General features: G+C 48.9%; 3 protein-coding genes across 9 annotated transcripts in view; 1 reads left to right on the forward strand and 2 right to left on the reverse strand.

Annotated features, from left to right (window-relative positions):
- Positions 1–20,714, forward strand: part of PGAP3 (post-GPI attachment to proteins phospholipase 3) — a 97,210-nt gene that overhangs the window by 52,063 nt on the left and 24,433 nt on the right. The gene's annotated exons all lie outside the window — the stretch shown is intronic.
- Positions 1,400–6,139, reverse strand: LOC102559531 (melanoregulin). The gene is made up of 5 exons (XM_006260213.4): positions 5,800–6,139; positions 4,100–4,262; positions 3,172–3,262; positions 2,521–2,684; positions 1,400–2,201 (listed from the first exon to the last, which is right to left on the reverse strand). Exons 1-5 carry the CDS (start codon positions 5,868–5,870, stop codon positions 1,962–1,964), a joined length of 729 nt encoding a protein of 242 aa, XP_006260275.1. The 5' UTR covers positions 5,871–6,139; the 3' UTR covers positions 1,400–1,961.
- The window catches only part of STARD3 (StAR related lipid transfer domain containing 3), a 36,906-nt gene continuing 24,304 nt past the window's right edge, over positions 8,113–20,714 (reverse strand). For all 7 annotated transcript variants that reach the window (XM_014603595.3, XM_059726981.1, XM_014603596.3 and 4 more), the window contains exons 6-15: positions 20,547–20,664; positions 19,100–19,198; positions 18,372–18,427; positions 17,451–17,543; positions 15,817–15,879; positions 14,746–14,841; positions 14,127–14,206; positions 13,074–13,178; positions 12,231–12,324; positions 8,113–10,150 (exon numbers count right to left, since the gene is read on the reverse strand). In XM_014603595.3, coding sequence (XP_014459081.1) covers positions 10,046–10,150; positions 12,231–12,324; positions 13,074–13,178; positions 14,127–14,206; positions 14,746–14,841; positions 15,817–15,879; positions 17,451–17,543; positions 18,372–18,427; positions 19,100–19,198; positions 20,547–20,664 — 909 coding nt within the window. In that variant the 3' untranslated portion in view covers positions 8,113–10,045. The remainder of the gene's footprint in view (positions 10,151–12,230; positions 12,325–13,073; positions 13,179–14,126; positions 14,207–14,745; positions 14,842–15,816; positions 15,880–17,450; positions 17,544–18,371; positions 18,428–19,099; positions 19,199–20,546; positions 20,665–20,714) is intronic.

Consider the following 20,714-nt stretch of genomic DNA (forward strand, 5'->3'; position numbering starts at 1 on the left):
GGGGGGCAAGCTGCTGTTTGTGATCTCAACTGGCTGCCTTCCAGATAGTGTCCCCCCTTCCCTTGCCAAAATAGAGGACCCCCCCCCCCCCCCCATTGCTGCTAAACCAAGCAGGCAATGCCCCCCCAACACACACTGCCCTCATCACAGAGACCTATAGCAGAGCTGTGTAGAATGCCCCCCCAATCCCCCGCGCAATCCAGCCACAGCCTAGTAAGGGAGTCTTTTGCTTTGAAACTCTAGTTGCATTGGCAGCAATCGAGGGAGATGAGGGGACAGTAAACAAACTGATTTAGAGACTTGTTAACTGCTAACAGGTCCCTGGAGCCAAGATGAGTGGGGTGGGGGGTGGAGTGTACGGAGAGGGGGCAGGCTGATTAGAACTGAGCCCATCTAAATCCCCTGGTTCGGAGACATCAACTGATGCCAGCCTATAGCGTTGCTGCCAGCTCTGGCTGCCCCTCTGGTTCCATTTGCTCCTGGGCCTTTTCTGTGGCTAATCCCTGTTGGGCTCCAGTGAGAGGAAATGTGAAGGGATGGGGGGTAGGAAGGCGAGCTTTTTCCAGGCTCTTTATGCACATGGGCAGTGGATGGCTCCAATACCCTCTTTGAACCCTCACAGCTGAGGTTTACTGACAAGATACAACAGGTGTGGGAAATATAGCAAAGGGGGTATCAGAGGCAGGACGGCTGTACTGCAAAGCTCTATAGCCCCAGAAGAGGAGAGTAGGCAGACACCTGGGTCGGCCGGAAAGGGCATGGACTGAGCTGGGAGGCGGACTGAACCCAGAACAGCCTTGGCATAACTTTGGTGGGGAAGGACACAAACCAGGGCCAGAAGATTCAAGGAGCTGCCTTAGTAAGAAATGGCAGAGTTGGGGCAGATGGGTGGAGGGCAAGAGAAGGCGGCTGGGAAAGGACTGTCATGGTAGAGGTAGAGGTAGGGACAGGTGATTGATTTGGCATCTAAAAAAGCCATGAGTTCCCCTGGAGAAATGATGAAAAACTCAGGAATAAAACCCCCAGGGATTATTTTCCTGGTGTGAACAGCAGACCTGGGGAACCAGCAAACCTTACCACTTTAGGTAGCTTAATAGAACAGTGCCTGCCTCCACCTTGTCCAGTTCAATACATGTACCAGCCCTTAGTCCAGCTGCAGTCACCTATCCTACTTCATGGGTGTGACTGTCCCTTGCAGGTAACACCTATCATTATGCTTCAGGAATGGGGCAAGGCCTCCTGCAAGCTGCAGGTCACTGGCAGAACGACCTCTCCCATATAAGAGCAGAGTCTCCACCTCTGCTCCCAGTAACACCAGTACAAGTCACTACAGGCCGTTTTGGCTTGGACTGGGGCTGCTGACTGCTGATAACCCAAAGAATCAACACCAACAAGAAAGGAAGGTTCAAAGCTTTTATCCGGTCACTGCTGCACCCTGGCTAAGATGTTCTTCACTTCCAAAACAGCTATTGACAGCCAGCTGGCTCATTCCACCCCAGAAGTAGCTGCATTTCAGTGCTAGCAGGGGCCAGGAGTGAACCTGTTGCACTGAATTTTTTGACGGGTTTGGCTGTGCTGGAGGAAGGCTGGGTGGGGAGATCCTAACCTTCTCCAACCAACAAGCACCCTGGGCAACCACCTCCCAGTTTCCAAGGAGCTCTCCCACTCTCCAATTTAGCAGGATGGGAAAGTGCAAGGTGGTCATGCTCTTCCCTCCCTCCCCCCCAGCACCTGCTGACTGACAACCACAAAATTGGGATCTGCAGGGCTGGGAGGGGGGATCATTGTGCGGGGGGAATCTGTGCATGGGGAGAGGGCAGGAGAGGGTCTGAGCTGCCATCTGGCCCCTTTGCAGCTGGAGGGGCGCTCACCACTCCTTGCCAGGCACCCTGCCACAGTAGGAGCTGAGGTGACAGCTCTCAGCCTCAGCCATAATGCCCACTGCTGCCCACACACAGGCCTCACTCCATCAGCTTGGCCAGCAGGGTGTCTTCATCCACCTCCTCAGCCATCTCCTCCTCCTCCTCTTCTTCCTCCTCCACCTCCTTGGGCAGCTCAGGCCCTGGGCTTAGCGTCACCAAGATGGCCTCCTCACTGAGGGGCTCCTCCTCACTGTGGGGGGCCTTGTCTTCCTCCAGTGGGTAATAGCGCCGGGCCGCAGAGAGAAAGTCATCACCGACGTCGAGGACAATGAGCCGGTCCTGGAGAGGGCAACACAGCGAGGGTGGCAGAGGTCAGAGCAGGGGCTGCAGGGCACTGTGGAGCCCAGGCAACAGGGGGGCCAAGATCTAACGGGAGCTGGTGGCGGGCAGGGCTGGCTGTATGGGCCCAGCCAGGCTGCCCACAGTGATGACTCGGGATCCCCCTGCACCCCCAAGGGGATTTAGAGCAGGGACGGCAGTGAAGACAGGGTGGTCCCAGCTCCCCCAAGAGTCAGGGCAGGGGGGGTGGAAGCATCAGCCATTTGGTTAGCTTCTCCCCTCCAAGCCTCGAGGAGAAGCCCCCTCCCCACACACATACCAGGACAAAGAGGTATCTCTCTGGGGGGCTGCAGTGGCGGTCAAAGAGGCTGGTCTCTGTGGCCAGTGTGGTGAGCAGGGCACGGGCTTGCTGTGGGTGACGCAGGGAGCTGTAGGACATGGTGGAGGTGACAGTGAGCAGGCCATCTGCCTCGGCGCTGAACCCTGCCCGGTTTGGAGGAGAGAGGGCCCCTGTTAGCACCATGCAGCGTATCAGGGAGGTAAAAACCTTCTTCTACCACCAGCTGGAAGGGGCTCAAATGCCACTGGCAGACCATACCTCTCCCTAGGTTCTGCCCTCTGTCTGGACCAAGCTCTCTACAGAGGTGGCACCCAGGAAAGGGAGGGCAAGGACAACCCTCTGCTGGAAGTATTGCCCATGCACACCTCTACCATGCTCCTCATCCTAACCCTCCATCCCCTCAACCATCAAGGGGTCATGCTGGCATCCCAGGGGCCTAGCACAGGGCATGAATGAGGAGAGGATGACCCCCAGCCCAAAGGGCTACCTTCTGGGAGCAAAGGCACAGCCCAGCCCAACCTATGTGCACCACGGCTTCAGGGGGTGCCCTAACTACTGGCATCTGAATCAGGAGGGAGGGCAGAGCTGTCCAGCTGCCCCCAGCTCCCTTGACCAAGCTTGTGTCCATACCTAAGGCCTCCAGGATGTGCTTCCACCGGTCCTTCACCTCGCGGCGGATCTGCCGGTGGGCACTGATGTCAAAGCTCAGGCGCCGGTACCCCTGCAGCAGAGGGGGATAGAGCTGAGTGTCAGACTACAGCTCCCTCTCCACATGGCAAACCTCACCTACTGCCTTCTCTATCCAGCAACAACTGCCAGGTGATGGCCCCACACACTAGGAAACCCATGGGAGGTGGATAGGACAGTGATGCTTTGGAGAGCATATCCAGTGGTTACAGCAGGGGGTGTGGAGCAGGGGGTTGCATCCTGTCTTTAGGAGCAGCATGGTGTCCAGCAAGTTAGAACAGGAGGGATGGGTCTGGGAATCAGCTGGGTTGCATCCAGTGTCATTGAGCAAGGAGAGCCGAGTGCTGGGACTCCTGGCATCTAACCCCAGCTCTTACTCTGCTGTGTGAGAAGCCACAGTGCTTCCATGCCTCAGTTTTCCCACTTGGAAAAGAGAGGCATAGAGAAGGCTAAAACACTCCAGTGCTCTGGCGATGCAGCAGTTTGGGCAAGACCCCATGGACCCCACCACAGTCCTTCCCCCTGGCCTTATTTCTTCTCTCACAGCCACTTTTTGGTGGGAAAATTATTGTTTAGCGTGCTCCAGCAGCACCTACAAGGCTAAATAGAGCCTCAGAGCCCCACTGTGCTGGAAGCTGCACACAGAGTGAGGGCAAGCGCCCGCCCTGAGCTCATAACCTGCAGGTTGAGGAGGGGGGAAACCCAAAAGTGACTTGCACCAGGCCATATCCCCCAGAAATAGAACCCCGAAATCCTGCCCAGGTCCAGTACCAAGCACACAGGCAGAGAATGAATGATCTCCCACAGGAGATACAGGCAAGTCCCACAGCCTGGGGGAGAGCCCCAGACAGATGGCGGTAGGGGCACCGACCTCTGACCCCCGGCGAAGCTTGGCCCGCTTCTGCAGCAGGTTGTAGAGCTCCCGGTCGTCATCCCGCTCCATGTGGGTGGCATCCACGGGCTCGTTCCACAGGTTGGTGGCCTCAGCCCGTTTGCGCTTCACCAGCTGGTTGAAGTACTGGAGCGTCTCACTCCTACGAAAGGAGAGACCTCATCATTGCCATGGCCTACATCCATTCCCCCCCCCCACCCTGCTCCTGCCCCATCCTTGGGGCTGGGACTGAGCTTCCACACACAGGAATGCACACAATCCTGAGGCTAGTGGCTGGAATGACCTAGCTCCAGGGCAAGTGGGGGACACTGTCACCCAGCAGAGCAGGGAACAAGGAACTATCAGGCACATAGTATAGTAATAACTCTCTGGTAAAGGGATTGCAAATGGTTAATGCAGTCAACAGATGATTAAGTTAGGGGCATGAAGAGCATGTGTAGTGGAAAGCTATACACCTGTCCAGGTAGGGGTGCTGTAGATGTGTATAAGCCCATCCAGTAGGGGCACATTCATTGAACTCAGCCCCCTGCTCCTAATCAGAGTTAAAAACCAAGGAGAAAAAGAGCCCCTCTCCTACAATTAATTGCCCCAGTGTTGTGTGCCCTGGGGAAAGAATACCCAGGCTTGAGTGGGCAGGAAGTGGGGTGAGTGCTCCAAGAGTCACTCCATAACCCACACATCTGAAGGACAAGCAGGGAGGGAGCACTGAGGTGGCAGGGGCCTGGCACAGAGTCTCAGCAAGAGAGGGCAGCTAGAGGTGGGCAGCAGGGGTATTTCAGACTGAGGTACCCTAAGCTGGGAAGCTCTGGCACCAGGGGCTTTGGAAGGGGAGCCCATTTTGATGTTTATAGGGAATCCCCTGATTTGCCTTCCAGCCAGCCATGGGGGTGCTGGGGGGTGGGGAAGGGGAGCAGATAGCAATTTCAGGTGTATTATTTCTCCATCATTGGGGTGCATTATGACTAGCTCCCTTCTGGTTATCCAGAACCCCTTACCCACAAAGGAGGGAGGGGGGAAACAAGACCATTTACAGCTTATGCTGCCATGGGCACCCATCTCCCAGGGACTTTAGTACCTTCCACAACTTGCATGTTAGCGCCTGTTCGGACCCCACATCTTTTTTTCTCATGGGACTATGAAGGCTTCACACCAAATATTTCACACCAGGGTCATGGAAATCGGGCTGACGGGTGGAGCGCTGCATAGTGTTCAGCATGCTGCAACAAACACTATTCTACAACCAGTTCAGGACAGGTGATGAAAGAGAAAATGCGCTAGTCTCTTGTGGGATGGTTGGGAGTTGCAATAGAGGCAGGCTATAATTAGTCTAGATGAGTTCCAGCCAGGAAAGGTGCCCTACTCTTGCCAAAAGCCAGGACCCCTGGAGACAAACTAGTATGACAGACACCAAATTCACACACCTGAGAACAGAGTAGCTTCATGCTTGTAGCTCTGCTTAGCACCCATTCCTACCACAATCATCCTCCCTGTAGGATCTTAAACAAGCCACTTCCTCTCCCTGTGCCTCAGTTCCCCCTTCTTTACAAGCAAGATAATCTTGCCTTTCTCATCCACTTCTTCAAAGAATGGCCTGCCTCACTTAGTACCCAGTATAGAGCCTCCATGCTCAGCCAGTCCTAGATGCTACACTGAGAAATAAATAATAATAATACTAATACCTGATGAGTGGATTTTTTTCTGGCTCCTCTTGTCTGCAGCAACAGCAGAAGAGTTGCAGACAAACATCCATGTTCCTTGCTTTTAAAAGATACTAATATAAACCTTCTCCCGGCTGCATGCAGCCACTGGCTAAAATCAAAAGGAAGAGCCACGAAAGAAAAAGTGTCATCAATAATATGTGCATTTGATCGCACAGAACTTTGTTTTCCTTCTGCAGGGAAACTGCTCTGAAAAAGAGCAGCTGGGAAGTTCAGTAGTTTCCTTATTCACAAGTAAGTCATAAGCTGCAATCATGTGAGAGCCCCCTCACTCAGGCTCCCAGCCTGGAGCAATAAGCACAGGAGGCCTCTCGGAGAATGGACTCCCTATCTCTGCAGTGCTTGAGGTCATGGAGTGATGTAAGTGGGCTTGTTTTTTCTCCCACAAAGACAGCACATGGTTTGGAGCACTTCTAAGGCAGCCTAGACCCAGCGTGGGAAGGCAGAGGTTGGGATAGGCTGGACTGATTCTGGGGGAGATGACCCCTGAGTATTGCAGATGGCTCTTGGGTGAAAGTGGTCAGGCTTCATGAAAAGGGGGTGATGTAAGCTCAGAACCACCAAGATGGACAGTCTTGAGGTTGACAGGGCCGTTCTGTCGGAGATGTCAACTGGACCCCTTTCACCAAAATCAGTCTCCCCCAGTCCCCACCCATAATCTGCTTCTGAATATACTCCAAATAACTTGCATTGAATGCTTGTACAATAGCAATCAGGCAGCCTTTGTTTTCTCCTCTGCCCTGCAAAGGTAGCAGCCTCCCCAGAGACAAATAGGGGGTCAAAAGGCACAAACTGGCTTTGATCATTGACTCTGCTCGGTTTTTCTCCTGGGATTTCACAAAAGAACAAGCTACTGCCTTTCTCTGCCACCGAGGCCTATGGTATGACACAGGATAAGTTGACCTTTCTCACCACCTTTTGTATAGACATAACTGCCCCCATGATGGGTACAGCCTGCACTGTGTGATCAGAGCCATTATACTAGGCTCCTGTGTGCTATACGCTCTGCTGTCCAGTGGGAGAACACAGGAGGAGGATGTGTAGGATATGCTGGACAGAAAGATGCGCACACAGCCGTAGGTGTGTCCAGGCTCCCCTACCTGTACCATCAGCACCCCCTGTGAGCAGTAGGTCATACTCCAGCTTGGCTGTTCAGATGGTGGCTAGGCCTGGTGGTTAGTAATGGCTTCATTAGACTAGGCTTGGCCCGTACAACATGGGCTTCACATTTTACTAGATAATTAAAAGACCTGGCACTGGAAAAGGGCTGAAGCTCTGCTGATCCCCACAACCCAACCCACAAGGAATTCATGCCATTTATGGACTGGGCTATTTGCAGGCAGTCTCTGCTTTATCAACACCAGACACATGTTGGCTACAGGCAGAAAAGTCCTGACTGTTCTGGCATTGAGGGGAGCACACGTCAAGGACAGGCTCTCATATGCCCCCAGGACAGGGAAGGTAGAGACAGATGGATTTTGCTACCATGTTCAGCTGAACCCGCTTCCTTGAATCGCTGCTGATTTTGCAAGGCTTGGGGCTTTGCTTTGTTTAAAAGAAAAGCATGAGGTAATGGGCCAAACATAGCCTTGGTGTATGCAGAAGCAGTTCCAAAAGCTTTGAGGGAATGAGGCAAGGATGTGACTGCTATGGAGAAAGGGAGAGGGTCTGACTCATCACCCTTGTTAGCTGCAGCAGCAAGGACAGTACAAGCCCTGGAGAAGACCACACTGTATCCCTCATAATACTGGAGAAAGGTGAGGGAGAACAGGATACCTTGATACAGATGAGAAAGCAGACACAGAGAAGGAAAGGGATTTGTCCAGATTTACATGGCACAGCTGGGGCTGGATACTCAGCACAGCTGTAACCACTGGATTTGGGTGCCTGTGGTGGAAAGCACCAGGCTGAGGGGCATTCCCCCCCTGCTTTTACTTACTGCTACACAGTGAAGACCAGCAGCTGGCAGCTACTTACCTGCAGATGATTCCTGCAAATTAACTTGGTGCATAGGGACAGTCCTGCTGGACTGAATGCATTAGATCAAGCCTGGCTAGTACATGGCTGGGAGAGCACCTGGGACTCCTAAGTGCTATAGGCAGCACTGTCTTCATCACTGTGCATCCTCCAACCCCAGCAATGCAGAGCACTTAAACAGAGCTGGCCATCTGACTCCTATTAGGGCTCTTCAGTTTAAGTTTGGCTTTGCTGAGCTACCAGTGACTGTACACATGCTGAGGGGTTGCAGCACAAACACTGGGGCACAGAAAAAAGTCTCTTCTCGTTAAGGTTTTTATTTGATCAAGTTACAAAGGTTGCAGGCAGAAGGCAACAGGTTGCTAAAGTGACCAGCTCTTTCTGCCAGGTCCCCTAGAGACGTGGAAGACCAGTACATACACGAGAACCACAAACCCTAGGAAGACTCACTGCACAGGTGGCCATGTAGAGGAATGTCTACCATTCCCACAGCATTGAAAGGTACGGGAGATAGTGCAAAACCTTCCCATCCCCTCCCCACACCCTTCTGCAAGGGACTCTGGGCAAGAGGGACTGAGCAAGCTGACGTGTTTTCAACCATTAGGAAATTAGTCACGGCTATACAAAACAGACTTATTCAGAGCGAAAAGCCATAGCCAGGCCTGTCAAAAAGCTGATGTTAATATTTCTTCTTAATCCTACCTTCAACTCTCTGCCCTCTACAACCTACCCCTCATCTAAAGGGCTTCATTATTTGCACAGAACACAGGCATACTGCACTCCTTGATGAAAACAGGTTCACAATTTCCTGGGTCTGACAGCCCTCACTGCAGTAGACCTTCCCAGTTGGACATAGCCTAACCCAGTCACTTATTAATCCAAACATCTCTAATTAAGGCAAATTTGTTCCCTTTTTTAATATTTAAAAATCATTCCCCTCCCTGGCCCCCCACCCACGTACCCATTAGGTGGTAATGGTAGTGAGATGTAGCAAGTATAGGTTTAGGTAGACTCCAGTGCTCCATCATTCACTGGATGTGGTGCAGAGGTGGTCAGGAACATAATTTAAGAGGCTGAGCCTAAGGTACAGGAAAGCTATTTAAATAAGGGCTTAGGGTGCGGGGAGGTACTTTGTAGGTGTCCCTGGCTCTGTGTCCAATCACAAAGGAGACCCCACTGTATCTGTAGCCAGGGGTGCATAGATATTGTGGATGAACAGAGATGTTCACCCCTTTTCACAGCCTTTAGATGAAGGGAATGGGCATCTGGAACAGGACAGTAGTAATAGTGGGGCAGAGGCTAGGTACCAGTTATGGGGTCCTCGCCCAGGCACTTTTAAACCGTCAGAAGTTTCCATGATTGGGTCAGGAGAGTGGGCAGGGAGCTCTTTGGCCCCCCCACAACCTAGCTTGATACTGTTACCAGTGGGCTTACTCTGCCAGTCACTGGAAACTCAGTAATGATGCAGGATAGTCAGCAGCATATGAGACATGCCCACCAACCGCTCCTTGGCCCAAGCTATCTTCTAGAAGATCAGAAGCAAGAGGGTCCCACAGTCAGTAACACACTAGGATCTGCAGCTCCCACTCAGAATCATGGCATCCAGTGTCACACTCTGACAGCTAAATGCACAGGGCTGCTCTTTTTCCTTCTCCTGATACAGGCATTTGGGTAAATGCAGTAGTTCCAGATGAAAGTCTTCACATGGTTATCACAAAAAAAATGTAAAAAATGCTAGAACAAATGGGAAGGGTCATACAGTAGTGATGGTAACTTCTGGTAGAACAAGGAGGAGCAGAAGCGATCAGCAAAGTATTTGGCACATGTTACAAGAGTTTAAATCATAAAACGCTTCTCCTGATGCCAGCTGTTACTTTGATCACTGATTGGAGGCGAAGAGGAAGACATTCTCTGGAGCATGCAGGGACTGAAAGAACCAGTCAGACACCCCAACGCATCTCCCACCCCTTTCTGTTCTGCAGTTTGTGCATTCACATGTTAGTGCTGGGGTGTTGTTGGGGTTTTTTGCAGTCATAGCCACCTCCCTCCCCTGTTCTGTCTCAGCTCTTCCCTGAGGAGGCTGCCAGGAGATGCTGTGGTTTCCAGCTATGTGGCAAGCTCTCTGCAGCTCACAGGCAGGTTTTGCCCCAGGTTCTGGACGTTGTTGCCAAGGACATGTTAAGGAGAGAGAAGGTAAAGGAATATCGGGCGAAGTGTCAGGAGCTGCTGCTCAAGGCTTGGATGAAAGCTCGCCGATGTGCTGCCGGAGGTGGAACACAAATTCAAACATGGTGGCTGCCAGGCTTTGATGAATAAGGTAGCGAGGAAGTCGACCCTACAAGAAACCCCAAACAAACAGATTATGATTCATGTAGTTTGTAACACTCTGGGTTCAGACATATGGTTCCTGTAGAGCCAGTTTCACTAGGAATCAGCTACACAAAAGACTTCATGACAAAGAGCCACCCACCCATTTCAAACTGCACTTGACCTTGCCCTCTGGTTTCTAGCACGAGTCTGTTCACCTTTTGGTCACAGATGGCTTCAAGACAGATTTCCCTGTGAATTACACCAATGTGTCTCACAGGCAGCTGTTTTGAAGCAACTGCATTTGTGTGGGAAGAGCAGTGGTGGAGACAGACCTGTCCAACTGATCTGAGAGCACTACAGTCAAAAGCAGCAGCAGCAGCTCACAAGGCTTTCACAGCAAAGATACTCAAGCTACTTCTTTCCCATGGGAGGGGTCTGACAGCAGAGTGAGACAGGGACCAGCTTTTTTATTTTGTTCAGTGGGCAACCTAGCCATAAGGGCTACCTTAAGACAGCCAAGAACTTCAGCAAATGATCAGTGATAGGTCCTGATTTACTCTCCAAAGCAATTCCAACAGCACGCTCTTCCACCAGGATTTCCACAGTGTGCTAGAGGGGTGGGACTAAGGAAAGCGTTTTTTGTGGGTAAGAGATGGGAAGTCATCTTATAGGAGTGTATGAGAGAAAGAGGGAGAGATGTTGGCAGCACTTCTTAGGAGTCAAAAAAGGGAATATCTGATCAAAACAAGCTTAGCGTGGAGTTAACCACACATTTCAATGCTAAAGAGGCCCAGGGTGAATCAGAGACTGATGCCATGGAGAAAGACATGAGTATAATAGGCTATTAACTGCCCACTTAAGAAATTCTCCTAAAAACCTCACATGGCCAGAAAAGGCCCTAAAGTGTAGCACATACAGCCCTTGTGCATTTCCATTCCATGTGGTATAAATGAATATTCTCCTTATCTGTGGAAAATTCTCAATTTCTTTAGCAGCTGATCAAACATCAGAGCCAGTTTTCATCAAGAACCCCCCCCAATAAATCAGACCCAAGAAGCTTTGCACAACAGCGGCAGTGATCAAGAGAGTGGTGTTCTGCTGCTCTAAGCTCTTGCCTTGGTCTGATTCCCCAGTATAGCAGCTGATGTCGCAGGCTTTTCAAACCCTTTTTAATCATGTTATGAGCAACAAAAAACAGCCCATCGGCTTCTTCCTGAGGGTAGGAAAAGACCTCAGAGGGCGGGCACTCCAAGGAATAAATAAGGCCTTTGTGTTTCCCTGTTTAGCATTAGGTTACCATGTCAACATCATCAGTGCAATTCAGGGAAGTTGAGAGGCTTTGCCCCATGCCTCTTTCTGCAGCCCCCCCCCCCCAGGTTCTTGACCTCCAGTTTTCAGTTCCTGTATATGCTATTGTGTGAACTGACAGCAATACGGCATCTCCTCCAAAAACTCTAGATCTGGGTCACCTTCCGGGCAGAAGTGCCTTTTGCAATGTATTTGCAAACAAACTTCTCCCAACACAAGTATTCAACAAGAGGCCATATTTTTATTGATGGCTTTGGCAACATGAGTAAGTGAGTCATTCAGCTGCCATCCTCATGAAAGCAAGGGAAGTGTCTAAAGGGGACTCATATATATGGCTATTTTTGCTGCCCTAAACAATGCGAAAATACTCCCCCTTGTTTTACAAAGGGATCCAATATTTGTAGCCAAGATTTAAGGACAGTAATCTTGGGGCAGAGGGAGGGGGTCCAACTAGCAGTGCTTTAAATATATTCAAATTCCAGTAACTGCTCAGTACTCCTTTCCACAAAAATCAGGACCCTTTAAGGCATCTCAAATGGGGTTCACAGTATCACCAGTCAGCTAGGAAAACAGCTGCTAAGCCTATGTAGATCTCAAATGGTTTGCTCTGATCTAACTAGAACTGGCCAATAGGCAGGAGAGGAAGTAGATTTGGTCACACAGTCAAGTTGAAAGGTTGCAGTTCTTGTGGGGGGCGAGTGCTTCTTGCTAACAGGTTTTCTATCCTTCTGCTCCAAGTATCTGAACCTTTGCAGGCCCAGAAACACCAATCCCGTGCCAACAGGGAACACATTTACCTTTAGATCTGTGTTGAGTATCCACAAGAAGGTGCACACTCTTGGATTGCTGGGACATTTCAGAACAATGAAGCCACCTGGTCCGTTCTCACCTCTTGGAAAAGCAACAGTGCAAAAATTGAGGCTGCAGAGTATTGGAGCCAGCAAGATTTTCTAGGCCTCAAAATCCCCAGCTCTCAAATAGACTGAGGCAGCTATAAAGGCTCAAGTTAAATGTCAATTACTTTAATCAGATTATCAGGAAAAACAAAGTCAGTGAGAGAAGCAGCGCAGCTGGTCACTAGGCTCCGGAGGCTCAGACTCTGACAGTAACAGAGAGTCCTTGCTTGGAGAGATTCAAACACAGCTTAATTCATCACGAGATGGGCAGCCACTTAGGTTTGGCATGAGGAAGTGACAGCAAGTGCTCTGGAAAAGGCTCCATCTTGCAGCAGTTCCTCATCACCCTGGGTATTTCACAGTAATAAACAGTCGCATGACAAGGGCCCATGAAACGTTTGAAAGACATTCAGCTGCTTATTTCCCACACGTGTTATGACTGTCTTTGTGCACCAGTCAATTCCATAACAGGATGTGGAACTGGTCAGGATTTAAGACCTGCTGGTTCTCCCCATGTTCCACTGAAGTACCCATCACCCCCTTGGCTTAAGCCATGTTGTTCTGCACAAAGTGCTCTTTACACAGAAAAAGAAAAGGGACAGTGGAAGTGGTCTTAGTTCTGCCAATAAAATGACTTCCAGAATGTTCAGGTTTGCCCTGGGGGGTAACACCCACCCACAAGCAGGAGCACGCTTGTTATGGGCATGGAAATCTCATCTGATAAAAAGTATACTGAGCTCTTACCTGACATATTTGAGCAGTGGAGGCTTCAAACTGTGAGTGGTAGATATCCCTGAGGAAACATATCTGTCTCTTCTTCTCTCAATCCGACGCACATTTACAAAGTCCCTAGGCAAACAGACAGACTGGTACGTGCTCAGGAATTTAGTGGGAATTTTACACTAGGTAGACTTGAAAAGGCCAACATGCTAAACTAATACTTCTTTTTTAGAGTCAAAGCCCCCCCTCACAAAATGCTCGCTCTTAGCTTTTACTCATTTCTCAACTACAGAAACATAACGGAGCAGTTCTTCTGCTCTAGAAGATTATAACTCAGAAGGCCCAGACCAGGGCAAAATGGTTTTGACACTATGGATTCCTATTTGAAATCTCCAGGTTTATCTTGCAAATCTTGTGTAGCTGTTTGCACGCTTAATGGTGCAAATATTGCACAGTATCCCATGGCATCTTTAAAAGGATCTCATGGCACCCCACAGTACCACAGCACCTTGGCTGAGAAGCACTTTTCTAAACCGCTGGGACAAGGTGTAACGAAAAAAAATCTTAGCTGCAGACACAGTGAGCCAGATCACAGGTACTAGGACTTAGGCACCAAGTATGATCCTGGTCCACCCTGTTCGAGACACCAGAGGAAAAAAAGCCATCAGTGCACCTACCTTTGTAACACACCTTCAATCTTACCTTTAAAGTCACAAAAAGCACCAAGCAGGAGGAGGGCTAATCACCTTCTGCATTAGAGGTTTTCCAGGCCTCCATCATAGTGGAACAGGATTTGCCCCTGTGCGACTCGTGACTGCTTAGTGACTAAGAGAGACACTGGGTGCCAGGATCCTAGGGGGTCTATTCTGTGCAGGGCTAGCTAGTTGGCAGGGGTTTTTTATACCCTGTACATAGCACCTTGGACATTATCCACATACGGGGCAGCTCATATGTGCCCTCTTTGACACTATGCTTTTGTACTTCACACCTCAGGAAAAATCAATGGGAGGCAGATTGGCCTAGAGCAAGAGGTTCATGGGCTTGATCCAGTAATGTACTGGAGCAGAATAAACTCACCTGGGTGACACTACACCACCTGCAGCCCCAGCAGCAACATCATATGAGATAATAGTGCTGTCTTCAATCCGCTGTAAGATCTGAAAGAAAAAGATAACAGGAGAGGCTCCCTTTAAATGTGCCTGTGGATTCACACATGAGCAATCGGGAAGGAAGTGCTTGTGGGTCCTGAATAAGCCTTTAACAGCAGAACAAGAAGCCACTGAGGTTTTCCAGAGATACGCCTTTGAGGACTCAGCATCAATGATATAATTCAGATCAACAGGCCCATCTTGCAGGTGATGAGTGGGTTGCTCTGGACAACAAGCAGGCGTCTCTTTTGGATCCCAAACATGGCAGTCACCCGAAATGCTGAAAGCTCCAATGAGCCATGGGAGGGAGAACAAGTTGGGCTCTACCAGCCACGTGTCTCACTGGCTTGGCTCTGGGCTTCTGGATAGACCTGCTGGCTCAGCTGGCTAGTTCCAGAGCATTCAGATCGCCTGGTTGAGCCCTGATGACTTAACGCCTCACTGTTTCAAATCCAAGCCTGGCGCTAAATGCAGGAGGCTCTGTGCTGAGGAGTTCCAGCTCCCAGATTGCAGGGGTAATTAAAAAGCCATCTTCACCAAGCACTCACCTGGCAAGCTGCCACTGTTCTATTCCACAGGATCATCTTCTCAGGTTGGAGAATAACTTCCTGGTAGACTGTTTCAGCAGGACACTGCATGAAGGCCTGGGGATAGGAGGAAGCAGACACTGAGCCATTTGATCTGGCTCCCCTCCTTTCAGATTATTTAAAAAGCACAGGATAACAAAGGTCACAAGGGACTACCAAAGGGGTGGAACAAAAGCTCACAGAAAGCTAAATAGCAGCAGTAGAACTAGCTAGAGCCAGACAGTACTGGCGAAGACTAGGTGAGCTTCCTCTATGGATTTTCAATACAAACTGAGTGTATGGTGCCATTACACTCCTCAGTCCACCAGCAACATTTGATTATGTAGCTGTTTGAGGAGATTAGAGGGGCTTCAGCAAAAAAGGAAACAACCCACATTTGTCTGCAGCCACGTGCAGATCTTTAGAGGCAGAAATTTAATGCAATAACATGTGCTCTCTTCAGTAAGGCACTTGCCATTTCTAAGTGGGGCAGCATATGTACTGAAACACAGCAAAGCCAGCCACATCATGGATGCTTCAAGAAAACATTGTTTATAGCCAAGCCATTGCCATGAATCACTTCCTAGCAACTTCTAATGCCAAGCAATATCTGAAGTAGAATCAGTCTTGATCTCAAAGGCAGATCTGCCTGTTCTTGTAGTACAAAAAACCTGGGGTTGAAAGACATGTCTTTAGTCCCTGGGTCCAACTTTTGGCCATGAAGACCAGGCTGTAGTATGTTTATCAGAGCTCTAATCAGTCTAATTTCAGCTGCCAAGCCAAAGGGTTTCCCTGAAGAGGCTTTGCTGAGAGAACAATAGAGAACAGTGCAAGAATACAGCAGAGGTTTTATTACCCAGGACAACAAATTGACAGGCTTGACAGCGCTAATAAAGAATTTTTTTTGCTGTTCATGAAGAATTTTGACCTGTACTAAAGGAAGCGAGTGTCTGACTATATCTGGGACATTAAGCAAAGCTCCTCTGCACATGGCTTCTGGCCATGTGACACAGCCATAATGTGCCAAGGGGCTTAGATACAAAAGACCCTTACCTTTAAAATAAAGGTCTTGCCATGGAAAGGTATTTCAAGAGTGTAAACAGCATCACCAAAATCCTGTGCAAGAGAAGCATCAGTCACATTTAGCAAGTCAAATATCTGACAGTTGTATAGCACCCTTGACCCCAGCATGCCCACTAACAAGTTTGTGTCTAAACAGATACAAATCTCTGAGTACAGGCAGGCATAACTGCTTTGCTATCAAAGGATATAAACAGAAGATGTTACAGGGCATCTGTTACATCTTCATGATTCTGTAACCAGTGAAGCAAAACCATTACAGCTTTAACCCTGGTTCATTCAAGGCCAAAGTTGGAGTGATTCAGCTAACTTGTATCACTACAGCCTCTTGCAGATGTGAAAGTTAGATGGTAGCAGCTGATGCACGTTGCCAAGGAGCAGTTCTCCATCTTAAGCATTTGTCCATATGCTCTTCTATCACTATATTCAGCACTGAAATGAAGCCCCCTTGAAAAGCAGTTGCAGGAATTCTAGGACAGGTAGTGAAGTTTGTCTCCATCTGACAGTCTCACACTTTGAAGATTCAGGGTTAGAAACTGCACTCAACCTATGGCAACACTTTGAGACCTGAGGGTGAAGAGAGATGACAATAGGGTGATTCTTCAGTTGGTTGTCAGAGCTCCCTTCAGGCTGGGTGTGAAGATTGTGGAAATCAGTCTCAAAGCAGCTTCTGAATGCCAGCATGACGTTATGAAAAACTCTGGGCCTCAAACTCCATTTCAGTTGAGAGGTTAACAGTCTGCCTTCCTTGCTTTTTTCTCAGCCATAACACAGATGGAGGTTAACAAGAGGAGGGTTGTTAAAACATAATATATTTTTAGTCAAAACCTCTGCACCCTAGGACAAAGGTGGTGGCTGAACCAAGAAAGTCTGCCTGCCTAGGCAGGCTGATGTATAAAGGCAATGGATCACCAGTGGAAGAACTCTGAACACCTCCCCACATTGACCAGGGTCACAAGACCAAGGTGGCTGAAATTTTAGGAAGGGCTTTACTTAAAGAACCTGGGAAGGTTTGAGCAGGATGGCTAGCACTAGTCCTGGGGCTCTACGGCAGTTAAACCAAGTCTCACTTTTGTGGCACAGCATGAACCCAGGAAGCAGCAGAGGCAAAGCAAGAGACGCTGCTGGAACCTACCCAAACCAAAGGAAGCTTAGCAGCTCATTAGCCAAGCGTGGGGACTGGAACACAGCAGGTCCAGCAGGGGGAGCTCTAGCAGGGCTGTCACCTGGGTGCTTTTTCATGCACTCTCAGACTGAACCATGAAATGCAAACATGAATCATACCTTTGATCCTTTACCAGACTGTCAACTGTGGTTCTACATCCTAACTGCAGTCAAAGGCCAACTGCACTCCCCTGCTGTCAGGGAAGGAGGAGAGGGCGGAAGAGTGATGGGTTCAACCAGGAAGGTAATTAAATATCTCATTAAATAAGAGGTGATTTTACATTTAACTGAACTGCTATAGATTCCTAATTCAATCAGGTAATTGTAATGCTTATTAATTCTTCATGTCACCAAAAAAAAAAAAAAGTTTCAAAAGCCCCTTTTGTCTTCTGCTCTGAACAAACACAGCAGGGCTGCATGCAGGCCGAGCTGTCAATACTTGCATTGCTTTTCTCAAATTTCCAGTTTTCCTCCTGGGCTAGGATTTGATCCACAACTTCCATTGCGTCTTTGCCTTGCTGGATATATTCTTTCTCCTAGGAGGAAAAAAGAATCTGTTCATTTGACCTTGGGTACCAGAGAATCTTGTTAACGCTAGTAGCTAGGCTGGAGGTAAAGAACCCAATGCCATCACTTTCCCTACAGGAAGTTTCTTTTGCTTAAGGAGACAGAGGCCTGTGTTCTGGAACCTGAAAGCCATGATTCCTGTCTCACTGTCATTCACATGCTAGCTGAACATCTCTGCGATTGGTACCCCTCTCTTTCCAAAGCATTTTAGTACTAGGAATGTTACAAGCCATACCAAAAGTCACTTCCCTTGGTGCCGGATGCAGCCACCTCAGGGGTGGAACAGCATCTATGGAGTGATTTAGAAAGGGGCAGAAGAATGCTACTTAAGCCAAAATTTGGCCAGGATAGCAGGGCTAAGACTCCTGTTACTGATTCAGGATGGTCACTGAGTTAAAGGAAACTGGAAGGAAGCAGGCAGAAGACAGCTGTAATCATGAGCATGGAACCATTTTAAAAAGGGCAGCTAAAGGGATAGGGAGCCAGGGAAGTTCAACTTATGTTGCAGTGAGGGGGTGGCTGGGATTCTGAGCAGAAGCAGCTTGTCCCACAGACCATAAGGGAATGTGACTCGGCTGCCTAGATCTCTTAGTAGCTAAAACATTTCATGACTTTCAGTTCTCTGAGAAGAGGAAAAGGGACAGATCTTCCTTCCCAGCCAATTTACACAGCATCCTGTGGGGCTAGTTATGAACCCATGTCGGGCAGGTCTCATGAACCACAGCCTGAAAACAAATCTGAGTAACAGGGGAAGAAGCTGGCATCTCAGCATTGGGAGCAACTTTGTCGCCATTTACCTGAGCCGTTAACACTTTCCTCCCCAAACCTTCTTCATCAGACTCATTATCTGATCCTAAAGAAAGAGACAACAAGGTATAGAACTTGCTAATAGGGCCTCCCTCTTCACCCCCGGCTCTGGACACACAAATCCATGCAGGGGAGCCCATGATTTCTCTGACAGAAAAAGCAGGAAATGATGATGTTCCTTCTGAAAAAGCCATGAAGTCTCCATCTTACCCTCACCTCCTGTCACCCAGCTGACATTAACTGCTCTGCTGTTTGAAGGCGGAAGGCAGGACATTTGCCTCTTCCGAGTGACATCCGGCAGGGCATTTAATCAACCCTCTGTCCCAGGGATTAGAGCTGTTGCTTAAACCCAGCCAAGAAAACATTCTGCTCTGACTGGCAGTGCAGAAGAGTCAAGGCAACAAAATGTTAAGTATGACTGTTCTCCACCTCTCCTCCACTCCACAGATGGCCACAGGAACAACTAGACAACATAGCCCTCCCCCTCCGCCCCACACGCAGGGGAAGTCAAAGCGAGTTTACTTTCCAGCCTTGCTTGTTGTTGGCATTGCTAGTTCCACTGCCAAGAAGGGGGTGGTCTAATTAGGCAAGGCTCAGCAAGGAGCTTTGCAGGAGGTGGTAACAGGGAAGAGGAAACCCACAAGGAATGCTGCGGAAGCAACTAAACCCAGACACAGAAGGCCACTGTACGCCGTGAAGATGGAAAAACATTTGTCACCTGCAAAGGACTCGGGAGGAGAATAGAACTGCCCATCAGAAAGGGCTCCAGAATAGAGCAGGGGGCCTCGGGATGCCACCGCCTGGGCTGCCAAATACCCTACAGGGAAAAAAGAGACATGCAAGCTGTTAATATACATATCAGAGATGAAACAGAGAGGTCCCTCCACCTCTAGGTAAAACCGTCTCGGTTAAGTAACCTTGGAACTGGTTTGTGTTGGGCCTGGACTGTATCTTGGCAAGAACACAGACCAGCTTAAAAAAAAAAAAAAGAAAAAAAAAAAAGCATACTCTGTTCCTGTTCCCTCATCTTTTGTTTGAGATGCAACACTTTATCTGTATGGAGATCAATTGGTTCTTTTGCCTGTCAACTCCAAAAGCAATTAAGCATCTAATTAAATAAGTGCTTCCCCTGCAAGCAATGTGCAACGTGCTCTTAATTCAATAATGGCATTAAACACTTGGTAATTTTTCATCTTAAAGCCTCCTTGCAAGACTTGAACATCCTCTGGTCTTTTCCATTGCATCAATCCATTTGTGAGCAAGTAATTTGACAAATACTTGCTGGTTTATGTGCCATCTTCCCTGTTGCCCTCTCCCCCCCCACCCCCGCCTTGCTCCTCCATTCTTTTTGTACAAGACAAGGGATAAGAAGATTCTCTTGCAGTCACAGGCACAACTGTTATAAGAACCAGAAAGATAAAGGCAGAAGCCTTCTATTTTGGTCTGATTTTCAGGTGCTTCAGCACCCAGACCTTCCAGTGAAGTCCATGGGATCCCTAGGTGTTTAATGTCTTCAACTAATTCACAGGTTCTAAGGCAGGGGTGGGCTAAATGTGGCCAGGGGGCCAGATGCAGCCTGCCAGGCCATTCTATCCAGCCTTCAGGGCCCCTAAAAAATTTAGAAAATAAATATTTATCTGCCTCTCCTGCCTATCATGCGGCCCCTCAATGGCTTGCCAAAACTCAGTAAGCGGCCCTCCGCCCAAAACAATTGCCTGACCCTGTTCTAAGGTCAGGAGGAAACATTAGATGAAAGAAGCCCATCCAGGTTCCTTTGTCTTGAGCTGAATCTCTCACATTGGATTAAAATAGATACTTCTGAAAGGAATGGAGAAGTGAAGAACCCAGCCTTTTCCTTGATGTTTGCTCCACTATTTAATTACCCCCAGCATTAAACATTTGTGCTTTCGTCCTAATTTGAATGGGCCTGGTTTCAATTTCCAGACATTGGCTCTTGTTCTGCATTCTTCCGCTGGCTGGCCACCCTGTTATCAGTTATTTTCTTCCTATTAAAGCACCTATATACCATGTACTGAGGCAAGTCAGGTGACTTATTGTAACCTGCCTATAATGTCGCACTGTCACCAAAGCAACAGAAACTATGGCTTAGGTAGTTTCATTTCATCCATCATCTCTCAACATGAAAGGGGAAAAAACTGACTTACATCGTTCCTCTTCTGCCTCTTGAGTTAAGACTTTGAAATCCAGAAACCAAGTTTCTAGCCATGCAATGACGAAAGAGACGATAGGAAGCAAGTAGCCAAAAGCCCCCTTGGTCAGAAGCTGGGGGAAGAAAGCAAAACCATAGGGGGGGTTATACAAAATGGGAAGTT

This window comes from Alligator mississippiensis, chromosome 4, assembly GCF_030867095.1.
Source record: "Alligator mississippiensis isolate rAllMis1 chromosome 4, rAllMis1, whole genome shotgun sequence".
Taxonomy (NCBI): domain Eukaryota; kingdom Metazoa; phylum Chordata; order Crocodylia; family Alligatoridae; genus Alligator; species Alligator mississippiensis.